This window comes from Nothobranchius furzeri, chromosome 13 (assembly GCF_043380555.1).
Source record: "Nothobranchius furzeri strain GRZ-AD chromosome 13, NfurGRZ-RIMD1, whole genome shotgun sequence".
Classification (NCBI taxonomy): Eukaryota; Metazoa; Chordata; class Actinopteri; order Cyprinodontiformes; family Nothobranchiidae; genus Nothobranchius; species Nothobranchius furzeri.
Window position 1 is genome coordinate 55,558,479 of NC_091753.1, and position 19,780 is coordinate 55,578,258.

Sequence of the window (19,780 nt, forward strand, 5' to 3'; positions counted from 1 at the left end):
TATCCATCTATCCATCTATCTATCTATCTATCTATCCATCTATCCATCTATCTAAAAAAAAATATATATATATATATATATATATATACACACAATATATATATATATATATATATATATATATATATATATATATATATATATCAGAATCAGAAAAACTTTATTTACCCCCGAGGGGCAATTAATAAAAAATAACAGCAGAGCAGCATGATGTTGGACAATCAAACATTGAATAAATAGGCAATAAGGAAGTAATAAAGCAGCAAGCAGACGGATAAAACAGTAAAATATGCACACAAAAAAACACTGAGTAAGTGAGTAAAGTGACTAAAGTGTCGTCTGTATAAAACTTTAATATATGGAGAGCCCAAGGAGAGGGTTTATCGGGGGATGGTCTTATCTTATCTGCTGGAGTTAAAGAGCAGAATGGCTTTGGGGAGAAAAGTGGCTCTTCTCCTCTCAGTCTTACAGGAAATGCAGCGTAGGCGTCGCCCAGAGGGGTGCCATTGAAATGCGGGGTGAAGTATGTGAGAGGGGTTGTGGAGGATTTTGGCTGCCTGTCTCAGGGCTTGTTGATAGAAAACCTGTGCAAGAGTTCTGACAGGCAGGCCAACACTGATGCAGTGTGCTGCAGTCTGTTCCTGTTCTGGAGGCAAGGGAGTAGAACCAGCAAGTGATGGAGAAAGTCATGATGCTTTCCAGGAAGGCACAGTAAAAAGTCATCATGACTGAGGAGCTGACTCCAAATATATATATATATATATATATATATATATATATATATATATATATATATATATATATATATATATATATATATACAGGTGCTGGCCAGTAAATTAGAATATCATCAAAAGGTTGAAAATATTTCAGTAATTCCATTCAAAACGTGAAACTTGTACATTATATTCATGCAATGCACACAGACCAATGTATTTCCAATGTTCATTACATTTAAATTTGATATTCATAAGTGACAACTAATGAAAACTCCAAATTTGGTATCTCAAAAAATTAGAATATTCTGAAAAGGCTGAATATAGAAGACACCTGCTGCCACTCTAATCAGCTGATTTACTCAAAACACCTGCAAAGGCCTTTAAAAGGTCCCTCAGTCTTGTTTTGAAGGCCCCACAATCATGGGGAAGACTTCTGACTTAACAGCTGTCCAAAAGACAATCATTGACACCTTGCACAAGGAGGGCAAGACACAAAAGGTGATTGCTAAAGAAGCTGGCTGTTCGCAGAGCTCTGTGTCCAAGCACATTAACAGACAGGCGAAGGGACGGAAAAAATGTGGTAGAAAAAAGTGTACAAGCTCTAGGGATAACCGCACCCTGCAGAGAATTGTGACGACAAACCCATTCAAAAATGTGGGGGAGATCCACAAAGAGTGGACTGCAGCTGGAGTCAGCGCTTCAAGAACCACCACGAGGAGACTCATGAAAGACATGGGATTCAGGTGTCGCATTCCGTGTGTCAAGCCACTCTTGAACAAGAAACAGCGCAAGAAGCGTCTCGCCTGGGCCAAGGACAAAAAGGACTGGACTGATGCTGAGTGGTCCAAAGTTATGTTTTCTGATGAAAGCAAGTTCTGCATTTCCTTTGGAAATCAAGGACCCAGAGTCTGGAGGAAGAGCGGAGAAGCACAGAATCCACGTTGCATGAGGTCCAGTGTAAAGTTTCCACCGTCAGTGATGGTGTGGGGTGCCATGTCATCTGCCGGTGTTGGCCCACTCTGTTTCCTGAGGTCCAGGGTCAATGCAGCCGTCTACCAGGAGGTTTTAGAGCACTTCATGCTTCCTGCTGCTGACCAACTTTATGGGGATGCAGACTTCACCTTTCAACAGGACTTGGCACCTGCACACAGTGCCAAAACCACCAGCACCTGGTTCAAGGACCATGGTATCCCTGTCCTTGATTGGCCAGCAAACTCGCCTGACCTTAACCCCATAGAAAATCTATGGGGTATTGTGAAGCGGAGGATGCAATACGCTAGACCCAACAATGCAGAGGAGCTGAAGACGACTATCAGAGCAACCTGGGCTCTCATAACACCTGAGCAGTGCCACAGACTGATCGAGTCCATGCCACGCCGCATTACTGCAGTTATTGAGGCAAAAGGAGCCCCGACTAAGTATTGAGTGCTATACATGCACATTCTTTTCATGTTCATTCTTTTCAGTTGGCCAACATTAGAGAAACAAACATTTTTTCATTGGCCTTTAGAATATTCTAATTTTCTGAGATACCAGATTTGATGTTTTCATTGGTTGTCACCTATAAATATCAAAATTAAATGTAATGAACATTGGAAATACATTGGTCTGTGTGCATTGCATGAATATAATGTACAAGTTTCACGTTTTGAATGGAATTACTGAAATATTTTCAACCTTTTGATGATATTCTAATTTACTGGCCAGCACCTGTATATGTGTGTGTGTGTATATGTGTATATATATATATATATACACACATACACACACACACACACACACATATATATATATATATATATATATATATATATATATATATATATCGTCGTCGTCGTCTTCCTTCGCTTATCCGGGTCCTGGTCGCGGGGGCAGCATCCCAACTAGGGAGCTCCAGACCGTCCTCTCCCCGGCCACCTCCACCAGCTCCTCCGGCAGGACCCCAAGGCGTTCCTGGACCAGACTGGAGATGTAACCTCTCCAGCGTGTCCTGGGTCGACCCGGGGGCCTCCTGCCGGCAGGACATGCCCAAAACACCTCCCCAGGGAGGCGTCCAGGAGGCATCCTGACCAGATGCCCAAACCACCTCAACTGACTCCTTTCGATCCGGAGGAGCAGCGGTTCTACTCGGAGTCCCTCCCGAATGTCCGAGCTCCTCACCCTATCTCTAAGGCTGAGCCCGGCCACCCTACGGAGGAAACTCATTTCGGCTGCTTGTATCCGTGATCTCGTTCTTTTGGTCATTACCCAAAGCTCATGACCATAGGTGAGGATTGGGACGTAGATCGACCGGTAAATTGAGAGCCTGGCTTTCTGGCTCAGCTCCCTCTTCACCACGACAGATCGGCTCAGCGTCCGCATCACTGCAGACGCTGAGCCGATCCGCCTGTCGATCTCCCGATCCCTCCTACCCTCACTAGTGAACAAGACCCCTATCTATCTATCTATCTATCTATCTATCTATCTATCTATCTATCTGTCTGTCTGTCTGTCTGTCTGTCTGTCTGTCTGTCTGTCTGTCTGTCTGTCTGTCTGTCTGTCTGTCTGTCTGTCTGTCTGTCTGTCTGTCTGTCTCTCTCTCTCTCTCTCTCTCTCTCTCTCTCTCTCTCTCTCTATATATATATATATATATACACACACACACACATACAGTACAGGCCAAAGTTTGGACACACACCTTCTCATTTAATGTGTTTGCTTTATTTTCATGACCATGACCGTTTACAAAGGGGCCAACAAGAGCTAAACACCTCTGGGAACTCCTTCAAGACTGTTAGAAAACAATTTCAGGTGACTACCTCTTGAAGCTCATCAAGAGAATGCCAAGAGCGTGTAAAGCAGTAATCAGAGCAAAGGGTGGCTATTTTTGAAGAAAATAGAATATAAAACATGTCTTCAGTTATTTCACCTTTTTGGGTTAAGTACATGGAAGTAATTTTGGGGGGGGGACAGGGGGGACATGTCCCCCCCACTTTTTCCAAAGTCAAGTTTTGACCCCTGCAATTTTCACCATCCAAAAACAATATTACGCTATATTAAATTGACACTGGTTGAGCTCTAGGACCAAGCAGAAAACAACTGTTTGTGTTGAAGCCTGTTTCCCATTAGAACATACTATAAAGATACACCCTCCCACCCCTGTGTCCCCCCCACTTCTAAAGTGAAAATTACGTCCATGGTTAAGTACAAAACTCCACATGTGCTCATCATAGTTCTGATGCCTTCAGTGAGAATCTACCAGTGTAAATGGTCATGAAAATAAAGACAACACATTGAATGAAAAGGTGTGTCCAAACTTTTGGCCTGTACTGCACGCACACACACACAACTTTTCACTGTTTCGCTGATGACCTTCAGATCTATTTGCCACTTAGTGATGCCAGGTCAATTGGCTCATTACTGGAATGCTTAAAAAGCGTCAAACAATGGATGTCCATGAATTTTCTTAAGCTCAACAATCAAAAAACTGAAATTTTACTATTTGGCAGTCCTAATCTTTTAAACAACGTTGTTGGTTCTCTTGGTCCTTGTTCTGGTTTTCTAAAGCCCTGTGTTAACAACCTTGGTGTGTTTTTAGACGGTTCTTGTAATCTTCACAGACAGGTGAGTGCAGTGGTCCAATCAGGTTTTTATCATTTAAGGCAGATAGCAAAGGTGAAGCCATACCTTCCTGCTAATGTCCTCGAACATGTCATCCACCTGTTCGTGTCTTGCCGATTGGACTACTGCAACTCCCTGTATTCTGGCCTGGACCAGTCCTCCCTACACCAACTTCAGCTGGTCCAAATTGCAGCGGCCCGCTTGCTGACTGGAACCAGCAAGCAGGATCACATAACCCCGGTTCTGGCATCTCTCCATTGGCTTCCTGTCTCTTACAGGATCCGTTTCAAAATTTTACGTTTTGTTTTTAAATCCCTTCATGGCCTGGCCCCAGATTACATCTCTGAGCTGCTGTCCGCTTACGTCCCTGCCAGAACCACGAGGTCCAGCTCTCAAGCTCTTTTAACAGTTCCAAAAACCCGCCACAAGACTCGCGGCGACAGAGCGTTCTCTGTGGTTGGGCCCAAACTGTGGAAGAAGCTACCTCTCAACATCAAGACCACACAGAATCTAGAACATTTTAAATCCCTTCTTAAGACGCAATTTTTTTATTTGGCTTTTAATGCAGGTTGACTTGAGCATCTTAATAGTTTTTATTACAGATTGTGACGGTTGAGTGCTCATCTTATTTTAGATTTTTATTGTTGATCTGTTTTACCTTGTACAGCACTTTGGTGTAGCTTTGCTGCTGTAAATGCGCTCTATAAATAAAATTCTCACACACACACACACACACACACACACACACACACACACACACACACACACACACACACACACACACACACACACACACACACACACACACACACACACACACACACACACACACACACACACACACACACACACCCCAAATTTCCACTTCTGATTCTAGCAAACAAACATGAAATCTTGCTGAAATCTTTTTATTCTATAAATTAGTTACCAGGTGTACAGCAAACGGAGCGTCATTATTAGCTTAACAAAAGTGGCACAATCTTCTCTATTTTTAAATTTGTAATAAAAAAAATCTTAATACAAACAGTCTCAGTTTCTCCAGAATGGGATGCCAACTGAACCATCAACCTTTAGATGGTAGGAAAACTCACGGCGCTAAAGTCAATCCTCAGCTCACGAGGGGAATCCCTGCGTTCCTCCTGGAAAACAAAACAAAACAACATCTTTACTGACGGCTAGATTTGGCTGCCAAAGTGCAAGAGAACCACACGTTGCAGAGGGTGTGAAGGCGGTAGGGACAGAAAACAGGTCCATGTTAGGAAGGAATCAAAGCGGTTTCACATACAACTGAATATTATCAATTGTAGACAGGTTGTCATTTACATTTAAGGAGTTATTCTGTTTAGAGTTAGTTTTATTTGGACATGTTGTATGAGAGTGCTGAGCTGTCATTCAGTCTGGTTACCTTGGCAACACGTGTATGATTGGGGAGCAGAGAAGGGTCCATAAAGGGTCCCAAATAACAGCAGAGCTCCAGAAGGACCTCCTTCAGGAATCAGATCCGGGCAGTCATGGAGTGCACGCTCGGCCAAATCCTCCAAAAACACATAATCAGCCATGCTGGCTGGGACGATAATCTATAAATCAATTAACCGTACAATAGATGAAAATGAACTCAATAATGTTTCCAACCTCCATATATCGGTATTTGGCAGACACGTGACCTGCGAGTCAACCACACCCCCTTAGCATCATTTAGGTGTATGACTCGTGTTGCTACGGTAAGCCGCAGCTGAAGTTGAAGCAGAAGAAGAAGAGTCGAAAGGATGGATAAAAAGAACACGGATGAGCGTTTGGACAACAGACCTTCAGTACTGCGGTTCCTCCGTTCCACCACTAGATGCTGTTCATACATACGGTCTGAGATTTTCTTATATTTTGGGACATTTTCACGCACCAGGGGCGGAGCTATGAGTGGGCCTGGGTGGGCACAGGCCCACCCAGTTTGACAGAGTGCCCACCCACCAGGGACAAGGCCAGGCAGTAGCTTGGCGTTGCTATAGCTACACCAAGATATGGCCAAGCAAGCAACTGCTTAGCAACCCAAGTTATGTTGTAACAACAATTACAATATAAAATTATGACTGTGCACTTTTTTCACTGTGTAATAAAAATACTTTAACTTTTATATCTGGTATAAATTTTAATCATATTATGAATACGTTTTCCAGTTTGCTTGTTGGAGTTGTAATTTGGTCTTTTATATGAAAAAGTCCTGAGACAGATTAATGGAAAAGCACGAGATAGCTAACTGGGATGTGGCTGCATCTCTTGAGCGCAAGCTTCCTTCAAAGTGTCACACTTCTGTCATCACCCCTGCTCTAGCATCATAAAGTTGCCTATTATGCGATCGCTCTTGTCTTTTCTTTTTCTCCTTCGGTGCATGTTTCGTCCTTGAAGGTGTTGGGCAGAGGGGTAACAAAAGAACCGGAGTGGTTGATGGTGATTAAATAAAAAAGCTTTATTCACAGAAGGTAAAACATAAGTTCTTCTCAGCCCTCTGCAAAAAACAACGGGCACAACTATGTTTCTGTTACTACAAACGGAAATACAACGCAAGGAGATGACTAAGGAACACTATCGAAAATGGCTGAACAAAAGGATTTAACGAAAATAACTTTGATCAAAACACGGGGAAGTCAAAGTTCTAAATCCTACCGTTTGGAAGCGAGAGCCGAGGACAGAGGAGAGACAAGTCCAGGGCTGTCAAACGTTCGTAACTGTCCTATATTCCCTCAGTGGAACTGTTTTCCACCTAAAGGTCATCTCTCCTCATGAACAACTAATCTCCTTGAGATATGGCTCAAGGCCTTTGATGCCTCTGCATCTTAACTGTTTTAACTAGCTATTTGCCTCCCCCTACAGCTCAAGAGAAGATCAGAAGAACTCTATTAAATCAAATAACTTTGTTAGTCCAAATAATCATGTAAAGCTCAATGTTAAATCAATCTGTGAAATGAGAATATTAATTACTTGACATTATAATCCTATGATAGTATTTTAATAAGTAATATAACTTTAAACTACACACTAGACTGATCACACGTAATGCTAAAATCACATGACACATTCCTTTCTCTCTCCAATCAGAGCTTTCCTTTCTGACGTGTGGCGTGGTCTGTGCGGTGTTTATTTTGGTGTCAAATTCTGATTTGACCATAAATCAAAACATCTGAATAATAAAACTAATTCCCACATCACCCTTAACTCAGTTCAACGTTCTAGAGTTTTGAGCCGGCCACTCGTAACTTTTTAACCACAAAGAACCTCGACCAGCTGGATAATAAAACCTGTTGCAAGCTACACCTGACGCAACGCTCCTTCAGAGTAAAAGCTGAACTCACTGACCCTTCAGGGTCCCGCTGACGCCGTCAAACACCTGCCGCTTACCTGGAGACAATCCCAAGACTAGTCTGTCGTACCGTACGCTGTTTCACCGGCTCCGGTACCAAAGGGGGGTCCGAGGACCTGGCATTCCGGATCTATAACGGAGGTCTCCCATCAAGGGTGTGTAGTGCGGTAAGATAGCATCTGAATGTGGTTTTTGAAACGCCGACTGTAGTTTAGAGCAAAACATTTGTTCCCACACAGAACTAATGCTTCTCTGGAAACGAGAGTTCTGATAACAACATTCCACAGAAGGGCCCACATTACCCCCATTTTAAAAGCTCTTCATTGGCTTCCTATCACATTTCGCATAAATTTTAAAATTCTTGTGCTGACTTTCAGAGCGCTGCATGGTCTGGCTCCATTGTATGTTCGAGACATGCTCTGCCCTTACACGCCTTCTCGCAGGCTGAGATCTATGGATCAAAACCTTTTAATGGTCCCACGTACTCAGTTCAGGACACGAGGAGATCGCTCATTCCAGGCCGTCGCTCCTAGGCTCTGGAATGAGCTACCTCTCTCTTTACGCTCAATCGACTCAGTTGATGTTTTTAAGAGCAATCTTAAAACCCATTTGTTTCTCCAGGCATTTTAAACTTAGTCTCATTCAGATTGGTTTTATTTGACACTGTATATTGTGGCTGTATTTTACTGTATTTATATGTTGTTGCCTTTTAACTTGTGAAGCACTTTGTGACCTTTTTGTCTGTGAGAGGTGCTATAGAAATAAAGTTACTTACTTACTTACTTACTTACATTACACATCCATCTTGCCTCATTCACACCTAGATCCATTCATCACATAGAGTGTTTAGAGTTAAGCCTGATTCATGCTTCTCCGTCAGCTCCGCAAGGGACAGACACACACGGATTGACGGAAGCGTTTTGCTCTCATACTTCTCCGTCTCCTGGAGAGTGTTGCAAAGCAATTCTCCTCCAGGACAGCAGAGGGCGTAGCGCTGTTCTGTGGTATCCTGTCATGTATCGGTCCAAGATAGTGTGTTTATATTATGTTTTTTTGTATATAAGAGACTTTTTAACACGGACAAATTTGTCTCTCATTCTCCTCCATCTCTTCATGATCTCGCCACCTCTAAACCCACGTTTCCTGTCATTTCCGTCCACAAATAAAACACTTGCTGACCATCTTTTCACTCCTCCAGTCACGGGGAATTAAACGTTCATGTTTTTAGAGGTTTTTTTTCGCGACGTATTCTTCAAGCTTCTCCGTGTCTGCCGCTAGTTATCCTCGACTCTCTTTATGTTTTTGATGGCGCAATGGCGGCGGTGTAGACGACAGCGGTGCCCTGACCAATCACAAGCTTGCATTCTCCGTCTCGTTCGACAGATGTTTAAAAAAGTGGGCTCGACTCCGTCCGTCCCGCTACGCAAGGACGGATAAATCTTTCCAAGATTAATAAATCTTCTTAAACTTTAAAACTTGTCTCTCTCTCTTTTGACTCAGGGTTAATACGAAGTGTTGCCTAATCCCTGCAATAAAAAGTTCCGATCTTCTGTTTAAAGTGGTATTCAAAGATACATGAAATTGATTTCATATTTTCTATGGAATCTCACCTTTGATGGTTTCTTACGTAAGATGCAACTATTGGACCACTACACCTCCTACCTCTTAAATGTAAAATGTGTGCATGAAAAGTCAAAAATCCTGAATTTTGAAACATGCGGTGACCTCTGGCAAGCTGCGGTCTTTTGGATCTTCAGCTCTTAGCTGATAGCCTGCAGCTATGACGCTGAGACGAGCACGGCAGCACGCCTGGCTGAGATTAGAACCTGTCCAAGGTCCTGAAAGTTCACACGAGAGAGTGGGCAGGTCTTGGCCCAGAGTGGGAGTCCAGCGTCGGTAACAGTCCTTAACATTGAAATTTAACAGAGATCCATGGAATAAGTATCTAATATATAATCTTCTATCATAGGATTATTTTTGGCTTTAGAGATTTTATTAAAACATCTAATTTTGACGTGCATGCGGCACCATGGACGTAAATTGGGGGGGGGGGGGGGGGTGGGGGGGCATGTCCCACTTTTTCCAAAGTCAAGTTTGACCCCTGCACTTTTTACCATCCAAAAACAATATTACGTTATATTAAATTGACACTGGTTGAGCTCTAGGTGCTGTTGAAGCCCGTTTCCCATTAGAGCATACTGTAAAGATTCAACCCCCCCCCCCACCCCACTCCGTGTCCCCCCCCCCCCTTCTAAAGTGAAAATTACGTCCATGTGCGGCGCACATCTCATATGAGCTTTGAAATTAATTAGGCCCATCCAAATTTTTCTAGGCTCACCCATTTGCTACGTGCAAAATGATGAATACCACATAATGTGTATATTAGTTCCTAAGGACAGATCTGTGCGTAACTACGGTAGATAAAGGAGGCCCTGGTGTTTAACAGTCAAACGTGTTATTTGAGTTTTTCTGTGCAGCTGACGGGTAAAACAACTGAAGTTTTGGATTAGAAATGATGAAAATCAGAGTCTGCTGTAATATTTGAGAGAAAAAACATCCCACAGCGCTGAAGCTCAGAGTTTCTACCTGCTCTAGTTGAAAACCAACAACCAGCTGGTTTGCTTTTCGGTCTCTAGCTGCTGAAGTCAGGTGTCCAGGTTAAGACATCCCTCTGTTTGTTCTGCTCGACGGTAGACTGGATCGAGTCTTGGGAGTCTTCTCCGCAGCGATGCTTCTTCAGCTGCCGAGAGTCGGAGAATCCCTGCTGGCAGCGCTGGCAGGAGTACAGCTTAATGCCGGTGTGAATCTGCATGTGGGACTTGAGCTGGTTGGACTGCCGGAACCTCCGGCTGCACACGGTGCACTGGTACGGCTTCTCTCCTGAGTGGACCAACAGGTGGCGGTGGTAGTTTTGTGGCGTCCTGAACTCTTTGTTGCACTGGCTGCAGCGGTGAGGTTTGACCCCGGTGTGCAGCAGCTCGTGCTGCTTGAGCTGCGACGCCAGCAGGAATCCTTTGTCGCAGACGGCGCAGACGTGCGGCCTGTCACCAGTGTGCTGGCGCTGGTGGTACAGGAACAGGCGCTGCAGGTGAAAGGCCTTCCCACAGGTGCTGCAGGTGAACTCTTTGTTCTGGGTGTGGCTCTTCTCGTGCGACCTGAGTGTGCTGCTGCTGCTGAAACTCTTCATACAGATTTTACAGCTGAAGGGTTTGATTCCGGTGGCTTTGCGCCGGCCCACCTCTGCACCAGACTGCCGGCGGTCTGCGGCACCGTGCACCAGCTGCTGGTGTTTCTGCAGCTGGCAGTTGTAGAAAAACATTTTGCCACACAGGTCGCACATGAAGGGTTTCTCCACACCGTGAACCAGCATGTGGGTCTTCAGAGCCCAGGTACCCGAGAAGCCCTCGCCACACTGATCACACCTGAGAGAGACAGGCGAGGACAGAAACACAAGAGATCAAACCTTGCTGGATAAGGCTGGGTGATAAATACAGATGTTCAGACCAAAAACTAACGTCAGCGAGGTCTTCACGCTGTTTGATGTCCATCTGTGTTGTGGGCCTGACACACACCGCACAGAGCAATCCACCAATCACAATCATTCCTACTTAGTTTGCGGAAGCGTGCCATGAGGGTTCCTCACGGTTGAGATGGGTCGATCAACTATATACCGCACCACGATTGGTTCGAGCTACACACACGGGAAAAAGCTAAAGCTGACGACTTGGCCTCAACGGAGGAGGTAACCCCTGTAGGATCAGTGAGGTGGTAGTCCGACGTCTGATGACGGTGAATGAGACGCATCTGAAGGAAGATTGGAAGGTTTTCAGCTTTATGGGACGTCGGATTGTGGACATAAGACTTGTTTCTGTTCTGATACGAGGCTCTAAATGGAGATCAACTTTAGAGCCTTGGACAAAATCGTTTACCGTGTCTGCAGTTATGACTGTATCCTGGACGTTCCTACATCATTTTCATACGTCTACTTGTCATCCCAGCAAAACCATCCATACAGCACAATATCTCAATCCAGAATGACTTCCTACCTCTGGCTCCTTCAAAGGCAGTTCGAAATCTGGGTGTTGTGATTGATGAACACCTGGCCTTTAAAGATCACGTTGCCTCTGTTGCTCGTTCATGCCGCTTTGCGCTGTATAACATACGAAAGATCAGACCATACCTAACACAACATGCCACCCAGCTCCTGGTGCAATCTACTGTCATCTCCCGCCTCGATTACTGCAACACCCTTCTAGCTGGTCTTCCAGGCTGTACTGTGAGACCTCTTCAAATGGTCCAGAACGCAGCAGCGCGTCTGGTCTTCAATCAGCCAAAAAGAGCACACGTCACCCCTCTGTTCATTGAGCTCCACTGGCTACCGCTAGCAGCACGCATCAAATTCAAATAGCTAACACTAGCATACAAAGTCCGAGACGGTACGGCTCCCATCTACCTGAATCCTCTTGCAAAGGCTTACGTCTCGGCCCGGCCGCTCCGGTCATCACAGGATTGTCGGCTAGCAGTGCCTACACCACGCTCAGGACAATCCAGACTCTTCTCATGCATCGTTCCATAAATGTGGAATGACCTTCCAAGCACTACCAGAACAGGAGCTTCCTTTTCAATTTTCAAGAAACTCCGGAAGACCCTGCTCTTCAGAGAGCATCTTCTAAACTAGCACCCTCCCTGCACCCGTCCCTCCTCTCTACCGTCCACTCCATGTTCCCTCCTCTCCATGATTGATGTCAAGTTGTTGTTGTTATTGTTGTTGTTAGCCTCAAGGGCAACATGCCGATTATCACTTGTAAGTTGCTTTGGACAAAAGCGTCTGCTAAATACATAAACATCATCGGAATCACAAGAACCCTGGCTTTCTAATGACATATGAAATGAGTTTTTTCTGTTGCAAAAAGGATTTGACCTGGAAGTTTGTAACGTCCCACCGGCGACACAAATTGGCATAAAAATTCTCGCCTGTGGTTGATGATTTTGCCCAATCACCCAACCTTATTGCATAACTGCACGAGTTCCTTCCGGTGGAGGGAACCCCTGCTCCAATCATGGTAGCGTTACCTGAAGGGCTTAGCTCCGCTGTGGAGGTGCAGGTGTCTGTGAAGGTTGTATTTGATTCCAAAGCTTAAACCACATAAGTGACAGGTGTAGGGTTTCTCTCCAGTGTGGACCACTCGATGCTGCAGCAGCCCCATCTTGCACTTGAAGGCCTTGTCGCATTCGCCGCATTTGTACGGCCGCTCCTCCGAATGCGACCTTCGGTGGGTGCGCAGGTTTCCGGCAGTTGAAAACCTCTTGCTGCAGATCTGGCACGAGTACGGCCGAGCCCCCGTGTGGATGGTCTGGTGCTCTCGGAGGTTCTTCTTCCTGGTGAAACCCTTCTTGCAGACATCACAAGTGAAAGGTTTCACTTTGGCGTGGGACGCTTCGTGACACCTGAGGGCAGCGGCGGAGGTGAAGGTGCGGTCGCAGGCGTGGCACTTCAGAGGACACTTCTCCAGTTTGTGGAAGGTTTTGTGGACCCGAAGCTGACTCGGCAGTTTAAACTTCTGGTTGCACTGGTCGCAGCTCAGCAGCTTGTCCGGGTCCCGCTCCTGCGCTTCCTTCAGCTGGTGGCTAAGCTGGTGTCTGTCAAGGCTCTGCTTCTCATAGAAGCCTTTTTCACAGTAGCTGCAGGGGAAGGGCTTCCCGTGGCGGGGCATGTGCTTCAGCAGCTGGTACCTCTGATGGAAACCTTGGCTGCACAGCTCACAGAAGAACCTCTTCTCTTTGTACAGCTCCCTCTTCCTCCTCCTCTTCTCCTCCTTCTGCGCCTCCTCGCTCAAAGCTGCAGCAGAACAAAAGGTCCATCAGAACCAGAGACACTTGGACATTTGACACAAGCCTGTCGAAGACACTTGCTGTCCAAGAAGATCCACTGATTGGCTCTAGACTAGGGTTGCAGCGATTAGAAATTTCGGCGGTGCGATTATAGTCTGAGAGAAAAAAAATCACGGTTTCATGATTATTTTATGTGAATCGATTTCACCCCAGGGCTGGAAGAGATCTGCCCAGGGTTCCTCAAGGCTTCTGGATGTTGTGGGGCTGTTGGTTGATACAGCTCTGAACAAATGCGTGGACACCAGTGGCACTTCCACCTGAATGGCTGGCAGACATACTAACGGCCGAAACGAGTTTTCTCAGCAGGGTGTCAGGGCTCTTTTTCTTCCGCTCTCGGAGGGTGCAGACGCTTTTTTCCTCCTCTCCTCCATATCTTATCCTCAAGGCCCTTTGTCTGGCTGTGTGTGCTGGGTGCACGGCTGCTTCTGCATTTTTATGGAAAATGGAAACTGAAATACGTTTAAATGGATCTCGTCAGTTGGTCTCTCAACGCAATTGATAAAATTTTTGCAACGATGAGAACGGGAGAAGGGGCTCCCGGATGCCCCGCCAGGACAGACCCAGTTGGACACATCATGGACTCCTGGAAACAGTGGAACTTGGTCTGTCTTTCTCAGCTGTCTGTGGAGGACTCTGAAGACGTGTGGATATTGGTGGTGTTGGTGTCAGGTTTCCTGCTCATTGGCCTTGGGAGGCTACCTGGCTTACCGGAAAATTAACGAGCTGGCGAGGAATATTGGCCGGATCCTGGAGCTCAGAGATGGATTGCACCGCGCTGTGAAATTACAGACTCAAATAATTGTCGAGATGAATCGTAAGCTTGGGACTTTGGCCAAGATTCATTATTGTCACAACAGATGGATGCCATCAAGGAGAGAGTGGACGAATCAGCACGGATTGGGATAGATTAACATCCATTATTGGGATTCTAAGAGGTTGAGGACCAACAAACTGTAAGACAGAGAGGAAATTATCTCTGTCTGGCCCCAAAACAATTTCTAATCGGAATCTGGCGCCCCTGAGCCTGCAAGGCTCCAACGAAAACTCCCCCCTAAGAAGATATGTGGAATGTGCCGTCGCTATGGAAACTCAACTCTGTCTCCTATCCCAGCCTGGGCGGGACTGCGGGAAGGCCGCTGAAACGTTCCAGGGTCACTGCAACCCTCCAGCCCTCAATGCTCCTCCCCCTATCCACACTGAGGTGACATGCGCTGCTTATCGTGGCTGCAGGAACTGAAGCTGGGATAGTCCCAACCCACCACCCCACCTAGTGGACACTTATGTTGTGTTGTCTGAAGTCTGTTGCATTTCTGTCTGAGGTGTTTTTTTGCAGAGCAAAGCTGCCCTCCTGGTGGAGGGTAACTCTGAAGTGCCTTTTTTTCCTCCACCTGAACCAATCCTCATGTAACCCTCTTATCTCTATTAAGGTAGCGCGACTCAGGGTTGCGAATGACCACAGTCACCAATTCTTGTCATGTGTCTTTCCCATGTATGTCTGATCTCTGAGTTGTGTGTATTGAATCTCTAATTTTCCTCTGGGATTAATAAAGTATCTTTAATTGATTGATTGATAGAGCTCAGTCATCTGGGAGGGGCTTGAACATCTGGTTAGGGTGCCCCTTGGACCATCCCTGGTGGGGTTTTCTGGGCAAGTCCAAACGGGAGGAGACTCAAAGGAAGACCCAGGACACGCTGGAGGGACTGTGTTTCTTGGCTGGCCAGGGAACGCCTTGGGGTTCCCCCAGAGGAGCTGGCCCAGGTGGCTGGGGAGAGGGAAGTCCCCGCGACCTGACTACGGATAAGCGGAAGAGAATGGATGGTCTTGAGATGTAAACAGATGTACAGAGAAGATCTTGAGCCCTCCGCTGTAAGTTCCAGTCTGGGAAGGTTGCATTGTCGTGGCAGAAAGTGGACAGTACAGCAGCAAAACAAAAACCGAATAAAAACATAAACCAACAAGCAGTAGCAGTACTCTGTAGCGCTGATTCAAGCAATCTTAACTGTTGACAACTTCAAGGTTAGGGTTAACATGGTTATTCCAGTTAACACTAAAGGATGGAGACACATTCATGAAATTAGGTGTTAAATTTCTACTAGTGCAGTTGTAATTATGAAAATCCTTTACTATAATTTCTACTTGTTGATATCTTTATTTTTAAATTTTACTAGTGAGGTTATTGACCCTTTGCACGTGACGTCACGCCACTCATGAGGCCGCCGCCTCTGCCATGATGGACGGCAAAAAGACCGTTTACACCCGTAGAAAGTCCAGTGAAGGTAGTCAAAACAAGCCCGTTTGTAGCCTTTTATGGCTTTTATTGAGTTGATTTGACAGTAAAATGGTTTTAGCTTGCTGCGTGGTCGGCTGCACTAACAGACAAGGACGTAAACTCAACTCGTTTTGTTTTTTTAATAACTTTGATGGAGACTGAGGACGGAGATGAACTGCCGCGATCAATCAAGCGGACTGGCAGGCCTCAGATTTGCAGCGAACGTGTTTTTAGCGGGTAAGATTAACGTTCATTTATTTCACGAGGAAGACAGGGACAGGGGTAAATGTGATGTGTTTATACAAGTTATTGATAATCCTGATGGACGGTATTTCACCCTGGAGGATGCGTGCCGTCCACTGTAGTGTAAAGCGAGACAATTATTAACAGTATTAAAGCTCCGATGTACGATTACGTGTGTGGCAGTGTGAGCATCATGTCACAATGTCCCGATAGATCATGCGCCCTGGCTACTTGACCAAGGGGATGTCCTTTTGGCTGACTGGTTAGAGCGTATGACTCACCCGGGAGTCTGGGGATCGAATCCCGCCCGGGCCCTCGTTTATCCACCTTGCCACATTTGGCGTTGTTGGCAGGATCCACGTAGTACTGTACTGTGTTAAAATTACGTTATTTATTTATATGAGTGTCGGCGTTCAGAGATCTTCTCATTCCGGCGTGAGAGCAGCAGCTGAACCCGGTAGCACCACCAGCAACAGAAGCTGGTAGGGATCCGGACTTTTTAACAATCAGCTTTTTTGTAAAGTGAAACGCTGTTTATAACATAAAGTTATAAATCCAGAGGGGTGAATTTAGGCAAAGTCAGCAACATGTTTACGTCGGTGAACAGCTGCAGAGAGAACGTAAGCTAACGGTGGTAAGCTAGTTAGCATACCGCTCTCTATGAGCCCCCGCTAGATGCGCTACCTCTTCTGATAACTGAACTGGGAATGAACTAGTGGAAGGAATGCTGGAGGAGTTTTGTTTTTGTTTTGATCGTAAAAACAATTTCAGGCTCTACTTTTCCCTTTGTTTAGTAATCGCATCGCTCACTGTTTACATGCTTTTGCCGTCCACCATGGTGGACCCACGTGATTAGGTGACGTCGGTGCAAAGGGTCAATACGGAAGTGGATTAGGGCCACTGAGAGAAGAAAAAAAAAAAGAATTCTGACTCTTTTCTCTGAACTCTGACTTTAATAATCCTGAGAAAAAAAATTCTGAATTCTCTTTCTTTTCTTTTCAGTGGCCCTAACCCTCTTCTGCAAGTCTAGTCTTCCACTAGACTGTTCTAATATTGTTAAATAATTCCTGGAAGGAACGTAACCTCAGAGTTGGAGACATTTTTATGTCCTGAATTTCTCCTTCAGCATCTGGATATCTGAAATATCCCCGCAGGAGTCTCCAAGCATTCTTCTGCTTCTGATCTGTGTGTTTCTGTTCCAGTTGCGGTGTGTTTGTCCACGTGGGTCGCGTGCCATCAGCTTTGTTTTTTTTTTTTTTATTATTGTAGATGTTGGAGGAAGTTGGTTCAATGGACAAACTGTTTAATCGCTGCAACCCTACTCCACACCAGGTTGGAGCCGGTCTACATTCATATAGAAGAGTTTCAGCATATAAACGGGAATCAGAATGTTTCACCTGCTTCACTCTCGGGGACGGTCGGACTTTTGGGTTCCACTTTTGCTTCTGAACCCTGAAAAATACGAACAGAGAAGCTGGGCTCAGGGACCTGAGCTCATCCTGCTGCTGATCCAGTGAAACCAAAAGTAGGAAGAAAGGGTAAACTTAACATTTCTGACCTCCTGCAGGTTAAAAGGTTTAAAAAATATTCCAAATTGAAAACATCTCACCAAAAAAAAAAACACTTCAAACCTGAAGGTGTTCCTCTTCTAAGTTTGCAGCAGGCTGGTTTCCTTCAGATGGGGGCCCTCTGGTTGGTTGATCATTGGACACAGGAAGTGACGGCAGATTTATTTCCACATCTTTGCAGAACTGAGTGATTTCTAAAACTGCATCAGCTTGTATGCTAACTGTATCTGGAGCATCTCTCCCCTGCAGCGCCTGAATGGACGGGCGGCTCTGGCTTGTGATTGGCTGTTGGAGCGGCGGTATGGTGAGGGTGACAGGAAATGGAGCACTGCTGCACAAAGCTAAGGGAACAGATGAAAATATGCAACACAAAAAACATCAAAAGAGTTTAAGGCTTTGGGCATACTGGGTAACCCTGGCTCATCCCTTTAGTTATGCTGCTGTTGGCTCAGACTGCTTAAGGACAAGCTGGGTTAGGTTTTAAAACTCACCTGCATGGGTTTTTGGGTTCTGAGGTTTTCCACACTCGAGAAGACGGACCTTCTCCTTCAGAGCTTTGTTTTCCATCGCCACGCTCATGTAGAGCTCTCTGAACACACTGCAGATTTTACGAACAGCCTCTTTGGACATCACAGCCAGTACGGCGGTCAGCTGAGTCTGCAGGACAGAACATGTCACACTTATCCAGAAGAAGTAAACGGGTTCTGGTTTAAAACACAGACCCCGTAAAACTCTACAAAGGAGGGAAGTCAGGGTGAGCCGATGTGTCGCGTTTAAGGCTCAGTGCTACGGTCAGAGCCTCAGAGCAACAGACCCGATCAGACCAGACAACAGAAACCTCAGAAAAAACCCGGGATGTCTTCAGATCACAAACAAAAAATGTCCAACCAGTGGTGCAAAAAGTGGGTGTGCAACTCACGGGGAGCCACGCTGGAGGGGGCGCCAAAGCGATCATGAAAAAATATTTTATTCTGTGTTTCTTGTGTTTAATAAGGGGTGTATCCTGTTTGTGTTTCTGCAACAAGTAATATAACTGATAACAGAAGCACGCCTGTTAGGTTCCCCTCCGCTCCTTGGAATTATTTAGGAAGAAAATCTAGAAGTCACGCTGCGTTCAGGTGCACCTGGAAATGTGAAACACAAGGCTGTTTCACATCAGCTTTACAGAGAACAGCATAGGGGACACTGAGTGTGTGTGTGTGTGTGTGTGTGTGTGTGTGTGTGTGTGTGTGTGTGTGTGTGTGTGTGTGTGTGTGTGTAAATCTCTGAGTGATCGGTATGTGTGTGAGAGCGAGAGATCAGTGTGTGTGTGAGGGGGGGGTAAATCTGTGTGAGTGAGTGATCCAAGTGTGTGTGTGTGTGTGAGGGGGGGGGTGGTAAATCTGTGTGAGTGAGTGATCCAAGTGTGTGTGTGTGTGCGTGTTTGAGGGGGTGGTGTGTGAGTGCATATTATGTATGTATATAGATGTGTGTGTGTGTATGTATGTGTGTGTGAGTGTAAGTGTGTGTGTGTGAGAGAGAGGGAGAGGGTGTGTGTGCATGTGTGCGTGAGCGAGAAAGAGAGGGAGTGGGTGTGTGTGTGAGAGAGAGGGTTTGTGTGAGTGTGTGTGCGCGCGCGCGTATGGAGGCATAAATGTTCTGTGTCGCGCGCGCACACACGCACAGCGTGCGGTCACCTGGCTGTTGCCGCCGCCAGCTGCTTGCGTTAACGGTATATCCGACCTCTGTAGAACCGAGACGGCGGACTCCACCGCTATCTGCATGATTAGCTCAGCTTGAGAGTAAAACGTCTCCTCCGCCGTCGTCAGATCTGATTTCTGCTGCATGGTGGAGCCTAGAACAGCGGGTCCGCTCTAGAGACAAACTTCCAAAGCAACAATCACCTGCTGGGCTGAAGCAGTTCGCATCATTGCTCGTTTACATCCGGTTGTCTTCTTCTTCCCGGTGGGTTTCCGGTAGACTGAAGATTGTAGAATGTCATGTGCTGCCATCTAGCGGCGGATAAAGGGCACGTCCCATCAACGCCACCTCAGAATCAGGAGTCAGGCTTGTACGTCTCAGATGATCTGTTTGCCTTTACAGATAAAATCATTATTTAAGAAAATGTAGATTTTTTTTAAAAATGTAGAAGTAGGA

General features: G+C 45.8%; 1 protein-coding gene across 5 annotated transcripts; it reads right to left on the bottom strand.

Moving 5' to 3' along the window:
- Positions 1-5,211: 5,211 nt before the first annotated feature.
- LOC107379935 (zinc finger protein 271) lies at positions 5,212-19,593 on the bottom strand. 5 transcript variants are annotated; one of them, XR_001572260.3, is made up of 8 exons: positions 19,321-19,593; positions 18,136-18,301; positions 17,708-17,985; positions 17,474-17,528; positions 12,745-13,510; positions 10,258-11,093; positions 5,725-5,896; positions 5,212-5,458 (listed from the first exon to the last, which is right to left on the bottom strand). XR_001572260.3 is itself a non-coding variant. In XM_054742416.2 (7 exons), exons 1-6 carry the CDS (start codon positions 19,552-19,554, stop codon positions 10,304-10,306), a joined length of 2,082 nt encoding a protein of 693 aa, XP_054598391.2. In that variant the 5' UTR covers positions 19,555-19,593; the 3' UTR covers positions 5,212-5,458; positions 10,258-10,303. The 5 variants fall into 5 exon arrangements, 3 of the variants coding, with proteins under 3 accessions (XP_054598391.2, XP_015806387.1, XP_054598392.1); XR_011516080.1 differs by having other exon boundaries at positions 5,725-11,093; XM_054742416.2 differs by lacking the exon at positions 5,725-5,896 and having other exon boundaries at positions 19,528-19,593.
- Positions 19,594-19,780: the final 187 nt, after the last annotated feature.

Coding starts and splice junctions, on each gene's coding strand:
- LOC107379935 (XM_015950901.3), bottom strand. CDS start 19,470: ATGCAGCAGAAATCAGATCTGACGACGGCGGAGGAGACGTTTTACTCT. Junction 17,529..17,707: donor TAGAAGAGGAACACCTTCAG/GTTTGAAGTGTT, acceptor CGTATTTTTCAG/GGTTCAGAAGCAAAAGTGGA. Junction 13,511..17,473: donor CGTCCCCGAGAGTGAAGCAG/GTGAAACATTCT, acceptor GTTCTGCTGCAG/CTTTGAGCGAGGAGGCGCAG.